Here is a 9,559-nt window from a genome sequence, read left to right on the forward strand (position 1 = left end):
CTTTCAAGGTTTATAACAATTTATTTTTATGTTCTAATCTTATCTCCTCCTCCTCCTCCTCCTCCTCTCTCTTCCTCCTCCTCCTCCTCTTCAATAATTTCTTTTACATCTTCCATTCTCCTCCTCCTCCTCCTCCTCCTCCTCCTCCTCTTCCATATACTTACCCATTCACACTATTGGTGGTGGAGGTGGAGGTGGAGGGGGACTTGGTGGGGAGGGTCAGACCTTCCCCATCCCCCCCTTCCTTGACCTCCATGCCCCCCCCACCCCCCATTGCCTCCTCCCCTTCCCCTCCCTGTCCTACTTTCATCATGGTCAACTCTGTAAAAAAAAAGAGAAATAGTATTAGTAGTAGTAGTAGTAGTAGTAGTAGTAATAGTAGTACAGGTTTAGAATTCTTTGTCCGAAATTCAAAAATCCAAATTTGTGTCTTTACCGTGTAGCAGCGACGGGCCAAATTTGTGGCTTTACCGTGTAGCAGCGACAGTCCAAATTTGTGGCTTTACCGTGTAGCAGCGACGGGCCAAATTTGTGGCTTTACCGTGTAGCAGCGACAGTCCAAATTTGTGGCTTTACCGTGTAGCAGCGATGGGACAAATTTGTGGCTTTACCGTGTAGCAGCGACGGGCCAAATTTGTGGCTTTACCGTGTAGCAGCGACGGGCCAAATTTGTGGCTTTACCGTGTAGCAGCGACGGGCCAAATTTGTGGCTTTACCGTGTAGCAGCGAATGGCCAAATTTGTGGCTTTACCGTGTAGCAGCGACGGGCCAAATTTTTGGCTTTACCATGTAGCAACGACAGACCAAATTTGTGGCTTTACCGTGTAACAGCGACCAAATTTGTGGCTTTACCGTGTAGCGACGGGCCAAATTTGTGGCTTTACCGTGTAGCAGCGACGGCCAAATTTGTGGCTTTACCGTGTAACAGCGATGGGCCAAATTTGTGTCTTTACCGTGTAACAATGACGGGCCAAATTATGGTTTTACAGTGTAGCAGCGATGGGCCAAATTTGTGGCTTTACCGTGTAGCAGCGATGGGCCAAATTTGTGGCTTTACCGTGTAGCAGCGATGGGCCAAATTTGTAGCTTTACAGTGTAGCAGCGATGGGCCAAATTTGTGGCTTTACCTTGTAGCGATGGGCCAAATTTGTGGCTTTACCGTGTAGCAGCGATGGGCCAAAATTGAGTCTTTAACGTGTAGCAGCGTTGGGCCAAATTTGTGGCTTTACCGTGTAGCAGCGTTGAATAAATTTGTGGCTTTACCGTGTAGCAGCGTTGGCCAAATTTGTGGCTTTACCGTGTAGCAGCGTTGGGCCAAATTAAATTTGGCTTTACTGTGTAGCAGCGATGGGCCAAATTTGTGGCTTTACCGTGTAGCAGCGATGGGCCAAATTTGTGGCTTTACAGTGTAGCAGCGATGGGCCAAATTTGTGGCTTTACCGTGTAGCAGCGATAATAAATTTGTGGCTTTACCGTGTAGCAGCGTTGGGCCAAATTTGTGGCTTTACCGTGTAGCAGCGTTGGGCCAAATTTGTGGCTTTACCGTGTAGCAGCGATGGGCCAAATTTGTGGCTTTACCGTGTAGCAGCGTTGGGCCAAATTTGTGGCTTTACCGTGTAGCAGCGACGGGCCAAATTTGTGCCATGATATAAACCCCCCAAAATAGATGATGCATAAGCTGATCACAAATGCTTTGATATATATTATGAAATGGTTTGCGTGAGGGGTGATTTTTTCTCATTATTTTACTTAGAGGGACCTTTAACCTAACCTAACCTAACCTAACCTAACCTAGCCTAGCCTAACCTAACCTAACCTAGCCTAACCTAGCCTAACCTAACCTAGCCTAGCCTAGCCTAACCTAACCTAACCTAACCTAACCTAACCTAACCTAGCCTAGCCTAACCTAACCTAACCTAACCTAACCTAACCTAGCCTAACCTAGCCTAACCTAACCTAACCTAACCTAACCTAACCTAACCTAACCTAACCTAACCTAACCTAGCCTAACCTAACCTAACCTAACCTAACCTAACCTAACCTAGCCTAACCTAACCTAACCTAACCTAACCTAACCTAACCTAACCTAACCTAACCTAACCTAACCTAACCTAACCTAGCCTAGCCTAACCTAACCTAACCTAACCTAACCTAACCTAACCTAACCTAACCTAGCCTAACCTAACCTAGCCTAACCTAACCTAACCTAATGCTAGCGAGCTTACTCAAACTAACAATAGTATTTACAATTCATCACTGTTGGTAACGTTAGCGAGCTTTTACGGAGTTACTTTACAATACTGAATATAACTCACCATTCAAATCACCTTAAAGGGCTCACACATCTCTTAGACTATTACGACTACATGAAGATATGGTACACTGGCCACAGCCTAAACACTTAATCGTTGCTCAATAACAGCTGGCCTAATCAGGGTTTAATGATGCTTGATTATTACTGAAAATATTTCCTTCCGCCAATGTGTCCACCAGGTTGGTCATGGTAGCACGGTAGTCATGGGGGTTCAGGCCATGAGTCCCCACAAGCATTGGATTAAACAAATTACACTAACCAGAAAAAGTATTGCTTTCGTGCTCCTGAAATACCAGAGGATGGGCATGGAAGCCTAACAATGGGGTAATCTTTACATTCTAACACAACAAAGGGATAGCTGTTGGGAGGAGAGACGAGACTTGACTAAATATCGTAATAGGTATAATATTAACATTGTAACACTAAATAATCAGTCCGTTTTGGAATTAACCTCAAGCGTACCTAATGGGAGGAGTGACGAGGCTTGACTAAATATCGTTATGGTATAATATCAACATTGTAACACTAAATAGTCAGTCCGTTTTGGAATTAACCTCAAGCGTACCTAATGGGAGGAGTGACGAGACTTGACTAAGTATCGTTATGGTGTAATATTAACATTGTAACACTAAATAATGGCTGTCTGTTTTGGAATTAACTTCATGCGTACCTAATGGGAGGAGTGACGAGACTTGACTAATTATCGTAATAGGTATAATATTAACATTGTAACACTAAATAGTCAGTCCGTTTTGGAATTAACCTCACGCGTACCTAATGGGAGGAGTGACGAGGCTTGACTAAGTATCGTAATAGGTATAATATTAACATTGTAACACTAAATAATGGCTGTCCGTTTTGGAATTAACATCACGCGTACCTAATGGGAGGAGTGACGAGCCTTGACTAAATATCGTTATGGTGTAATATTAACATTGTAACACTAAATAATCAGTCCGTTTTGGAATTAACCTCAAGCGTACCTAATGGGAGGAGTGACGAGGCTTGACTAAATATCGTTATGGTGTAATATTAACATTGTAACACTAAATAATGGCTGTCCGTTTTGGAATTAACCTCACGCGTACCTAATGGGAGGAGTGACGAGGCTTGACTAAATATCGTTATGGTGTAATATTAACATTGTAACACTAAATAATGGCTGTCCGTTTTGGAATTAACCTCAAGCGTACCTAATGGGAGGAGTGACGAGGCTTGACTAAATATCGTAATAGGTGTAATATTAACATTGTAACACTAAATAATGGCTGTCCGTTTTGGAATTAACCTCAAGCGTACCTAATGGGAGGAGTGACGAGGCTTGACTAAGTATCGTTATGGTGTAATATTAACATTGTAACATTAAATAGTCAGTCCGTTTTGGAATTAACCTCACGCGTACCTGATGGGAGGAGTGACGAGGCTTGACTAAGTATCGTTATGGTATAATATCAACATTGTAACACTAAATAATGGCTGTCCGTTTTGGAATTAACCTCACGCTTACCTGATGGGAGGAGTGACGAGACTTGACTAAATATCGTAATAGGTATAATATTAACATTGTAACACTAAATAATCAGTCCGTTTTGGAATTAACCTCACGCTTACCTAATGGGAGGAGTGACGAGACTTGACTAAATATCGTAATAGGTATAATATTAACATTGTAACACTAAATAGTCACTGTCCGTTTTGGAATTAACCTCACGCTTACCTAATGGGAGGAGTGACGAGACTTGACTAAATATCGTAATAGGTATAATATTAACATTGTAACACTAAATAGTCAGTCCGTTTTGGAATTAACCTCACGCGTACCTAATGGGAGGAGTGACGAGACTTGACTAAATATCGTTATGGTGTAATATTAACATTGTAACACTAAATAATGGCTGTCCGTTTTGGAATTAACCTCAAGCGTACCTAATGGGAGGAGTGACGAGGCTTGACTAAATATCGTAATAGGTATAATATTAACATTGTAACACTAAATAATGGCTGTCTGTTTTGGAATTAACCTCAAGCTTACCTAATGGGAGGAGACGAGACTTGACTAAGTATCGTTATGGTGTAATATTAACATTGTAACACTAAATAGTCAGTCCGTTTTGGAATTAACCTCAAGCGTACCTAATGGGAGGAGTGACGAGGCTTCACTAAATATCGTAATAGGTATAATATTAACATTGTAACACTAAATAGTCACTGTCCGTTTTGGAATTAACCTCACGCTTACCTAATGGAAGGAGTGACGAGACTTGACTAAATATCGTTATGGTATAATATTAACATTGTAACACTAAATAATGGCTGTCCGTTTTGGAATTAACCTCAAGCGTACCTAATGGAAGGAGTGACGAGACTTGACTAAATATCGTTATGGTATAATATTAACATTGTAACACTAAATAATGGCTGTCCGTTTTGGAATTAACCTCACGCGTACCTAATGGGAGGAGTGACGAGCCTTGACTAAATATCGTTATGGTGTAATATTAACATTGTAACACTAAATAGTCACTGTCCGTTTTGGAATTAACCTCACGCTTACCTAATGGGAGGAGTGACGAGGCTTGACTAAATATCGTAATAGGTATAATATTAACATTGTAACACTAAATAGTCAGTCCGTTTTGGAATTAACCTCACGCTTACCTATTGGGAGGAGACGAGGCTTGACTAAGTATCGTAATAGGTATAATATTAACATTGTAACACTAAATAATGGCTGTCCGTTTTGGAATTAACCTCAAGCGTACCTAATGGGAGGAGTGACGACGCTTGACTAAGTATCGTAATAGGTATAATATTAACATTGTAACACTAAATAATGGCTGTCCGTTTTGGAATTAACCTCAAGCGTACCTAATGGGAGGAGAGACGAGGCTTGACTAAATATGCAGCTCTCACACTTTCCCCCAACTCCACTCCTCCTCCCCTTCTCTGGCGTGGCTGCCGGCAAATTCGCACTGAACGATGGTTGTTGTTACAGATACTTGCCCTGTTCCGCTAACTCAGGGGCTCAGAGACAGCTGTTCCTCTCTCCCACATGACTTAAGTGAAACATTCCTCCCTTGTTGTCCCCCGTAAGAGGAACCCTAACTCAACCACCCTCGGCACTGGTTCGTCTGTCTGTCTGAGTGTCTGCCCGGCCGCACCATCGCCAAATTCACAAGCAACACGTCAGTTATTACAAGTTATCGGCTTTCCTCGTTTTCCCCGGCAATACAAAGGGACAGGAGATTAACCCGCAAACTGCTGTACACCTTCTGGGCGGCTGAGTGGTAAGCTGCTGTAAGCCTTCTGGAAGCGGGCTTTTCAAACAGGCGCCAAAAAGTTTCCGCCGCGGCTTCAGATACTGCCAGAAAAACATTTTTGTGATAGAAAAATCTAAGAAATATGCAGGATACAACACATTTCGAGCTACAGATATGTGTATTGTAATATTTATGACACGTTTATGTAACTTAGATATCATTTATTGAAGGTCAATCTCTCGCTGATATAGCCGCACCAGGCGACGCACTCAGAATCTCAGTCCCGCAGCTTACGGGTTAAGTATGGAGGATCACTTCGCGCCTCCAATGTTCCTCCCACGGCAACAGTACCCCTGCCAAGGCATCACAAACTGTTCTACTAGTCTACTTCTACCGGCTAACCTCAATAATTAAAATACCCACTGTGATTACCCTGCTAATGATCCCCCAAGTGCTAATTAACTCAACAAGCCAGGTAAGACACATACCACACCTGCGGCCTCTCGATCACTAATTACCCACAAAAAAGACATAATTTACCTGTTAATTAAAACCCGATTGCTCATTAACCTGTGCCAGACATGTACCAGCCTGCCCCATCAGCTAACCACACCTGCAGCCTCTAGATCACTAATTACCCACAAAAAAGATGTAATTTACCTGTTAATTAAAACCCCATTCCTCATTAACACTAATTACCCACAAAAGACATAATTTACCTGTTAATTAAAATCCCCACCCTCATTAACCTGTTCCAGACATGTACCAGCCTGCCCCATCACCTAAACACACCTGCGGCCTCTAAGTCACTAATTACCCACAAAAAAGACGTAATTTACCTGTTAATTAAAATCCCCACCCTCATTAACCTGTTCCAGACATGTACCAGCCTGCCCCATCAACTGACCACACCTGCGGCCTCTCGATCACTAATTACCCACAAAAAAGACATAATTTACCTGTTAATTAAAACCCGATTCATCATTAACCTGTTCCAGACATGTACCAGCCTGCCCCGTCACCTAACCACATCTGCAGCCTCTCGATCATTAATTACCCACAAAAAAGACGTAATTTACCTGTTAATTAAAATCCTCACCCTCATTAACCTGTGCCAGACACGTACCAGCCTGCCCCGTCACCTAACCACACCTGCAGCCTCTCGGTCACTAATTACCCACAAAAAAGACGTAATTTACCTGTTAATTAAAATCCCCACCCTCATTAACCTGTTCCAGACATGTACCAGCCTGCCCCGTCACCTAACCACATCTGCGGCCTCTCGGTCACTAATTACCCACAAAAAAGACGTAATTTACCTGTTAATTAAAACCCCCACCCTCATTAACCTGTTCCAGACATGTACCAGGCTGCCCCGTCACCTAAACACACCTGCGGCCTCTCGGTCACTAATTACCCACAAAAAAGACGTAATTAACCTGTTAATTAAAATCCCCACCCTCATTAACCTGTGCCAGACATGTACCAGCCTGCCCCGTCACCTAAACACACCTGCGGCCTCTCGATCACTAATTACCCACAAAAAAGACATAATTTACCTGTTAATTAAAATCCCCACCCTCATTAACCTGTTCCAGACATGTACCAGCCTGCCCCATCACCTAACCACACCTGCAGCCTCTAAGTCACTAATTACCCACAAAAAAGACGTAATTTACCTGTTAATTAAAATCCCCACCCTCATTAACCTGTGCCAGACATGTACCAGCCTGCCCCATCACCTAACCACACCTGCAGCCTCTCGGTCACTAATTACCCACAAAAAAGACGTAATTTACCTGTTAATTAAAATCCCCACCCTCATTAACCTGTTCCAGACATGTACCAGCCTGCCCCGTCACCTAAACACACCTGCAGCCTCTAGGTCACTAATTACCCACAAAAAAGACGTAATTTACCTGTTAATTAAAACCCCATTCCTCATTAACCTGTTCCAGACATGTACCAGCCTGCCCCGTCACCTAACCACACCTGCGGCCTCTCGATCACTAATTACCCACAAAAAAGACGTAATTTACCTGTTAATTAAAACCCCATTCCTCATTAACACTAATTACCCACAAAAAAGACATAATTTACCTGTTAATTAAAATCCCCACCCTCATTAACCTGTGCCAGACATGTACCTGCCTGCCCCATCACCTAACCACACCTGCAGCCTCTCGATCACTAATTACCCACAAAAAAGACGTAATTTACCTGTTAATTAAAATCCCCACCCTCATTAACCTGTGCCAGACATGTACCAGACTGCCCCATCACCTAACCACACCTGCGGCCTCTCGATCACTAATTACCCACAAAAAAGACGTAATTTACCTGTTAATTAAAATCCTCACCCTCATTAACCTGTGCCAGACATGTACCAGCCTGCCCCGTCACCTAACCACACCTGCAGCCTCTAGATCGCTAATTACCCACAAAAAAGACGTAATTTACCTGTTAATTAAAACCCCCACCCTCATTAACCTGTTCCAGACACGTACCAGCCTGCCCCGTCACCCAACCACACCTGCAGCCTCTAGATCGCTAATTACCCACAAAAAAGACGTAATTTACCTGTTAATTAAAATCCCCACCCTCATTAACCTGTGCCAGACATGTACCAGGCTGCCCCGTCACCTAACCACACCTGCGGCTTCTCGGTCACTAATTACCCACAAAAAAGACGTAATTTACCTGTTAATTAAAATCCCCACCCTCATTAACCTGTTCCAGACATGTACCAGGCTGCCCCGTCACCTAAACACACCTGCGGCCTCTAGGTCACTAATTACCCACAAAAAAGACGTAATTTACCTGTTAATTAAAATCCCCACCCTCATTAACCTGTGCTAGACACGTACCAGCCTGTCCCCTTATATAAGCACACCCGGGGCCCGTAGATCATGAGTTAATTAGTGAAAGAGTGTTATTTACCTGTTAATTGCCCCCCACGTACCTGTAATTACCCTCCGTGGCCTGTGGAAGGTGTATTTAAGGTCATTAACAGGTAACACGGGGCTCGCTAGGGAGGTTTTGTTGCAGTGTTACCAGATAAGAATTCAAGGCCAAGACCGAGACCTTTTCATTCTTTTTAACGGGGTTCCTTTATTTTAATCTCTCTCCTCCTTCCCTTTATCTTCTTTTACCTCTATTCCCCTTCTTCTTCTTCTCTCTTCTATCTCTCTTTCTCTTTCTTTCTTTCTCTTTATCTCTCATTCTCTCGTATTTCTTGACTCTCTCTCTCTCTCTCTCTCTCTCTCTCTCTCTCTCTCTCTCTCTCTCTCTCTCTCTCTCTCTCTCTCTCTCCTATCTTTTGAAGCTTCCTCCCCTCATGTGAATCTAAAACTACCCCTGGAAATGCCCACAACTCCCACGAAAGCTTTGTCAAATGTGTGTTTCTTTAGGTTCATGGTACAGAGGAAGGGTCACACTACCACCAGGGCCATAAAAGTACCCCTGGAAATGCCCCTCACAACTCCCACGAAAGCCTTGTCAAATGTGTGTTTCTTTAGGTTCATGGTACAGAGGAAGGGTCACATTACCACCAGGGCCATAAAACTACCCCTGGAAATGCCCACAACTCCCACGAAAGCCTTGTCAAATGTGTGTTTCTTTAGGTTCATGGTACAGAGGAAGGGTCACACTACCACCAGTGTCATAAAACTACCCCTGGAAATGGCTCAAACTCCCCCGAAAGCCTTGTCAAATATGCGTAACTGGGGGAGACGGTGGCTGAGTGAATATAGCGTGCCGGCGCCGCGTTCAGGAGGCCAAGAATTCGAGGCCACATTTGAGATTTCCAGTCCCCGCCGCGTGGCCCAAGACTTACCCCGTGCTGTCCTGAAGACCACCTGTTAACCCTGACTCTGGATTCTACCTCTTAACTCTAAAGAGAGGCTCAAAGATGACCTCCAGGGGGCAGCGTGAGCCAAGCAAGACGGCGCCACTATAAAACACTTGCCTGCGCCACATCGAGCTG

The 9,559-nt window shown here is 43.7% G+C and overlaps 1 protein-coding gene across 5 annotated transcripts in view; it reads right to left on the reverse strand.

Annotated features, from left to right (window-relative positions):
* Positions 1-8,652, reverse strand: part of LOC126987170 (traB domain-containing protein-like) — a 17,140-nt gene extending 8,488 nt beyond the window's left edge. For 2 of the 5 annotated variants that reach the window (XM_050843948.1, XM_050843946.1), the window contains exons 1-2: positions 8,537-8,652; positions 165-321 (exon numbers count right to left, since the gene is read on the reverse strand). In XM_050843948.1, coding sequence (XP_050699905.1) covers positions 165-313 — 149 coding nt within the window. In that variant the 5' untranslated portion in view covers positions 314-321; positions 8,537-8,652. Of the gene's footprint in view, positions 1-164; positions 322-8,514 lie in introns of all 5 variants that reach the window. The other 3 variants (XM_050843950.1, XM_050843949.1, XM_050843947.1) reach the window with 2 other exon arrangements.
* Positions 8,653-9,559: the final 907 nt, after the last annotated feature.

Source organism: Eriocheir sinensis, chromosome 64, assembly GCF_024679095.1.
Source record: "Eriocheir sinensis breed Jianghai 21 chromosome 64, ASM2467909v1, whole genome shotgun sequence".
Taxonomy (NCBI): domain Eukaryota; kingdom Metazoa; phylum Arthropoda; class Malacostraca; order Decapoda; family Varunidae; genus Eriocheir; species Eriocheir sinensis.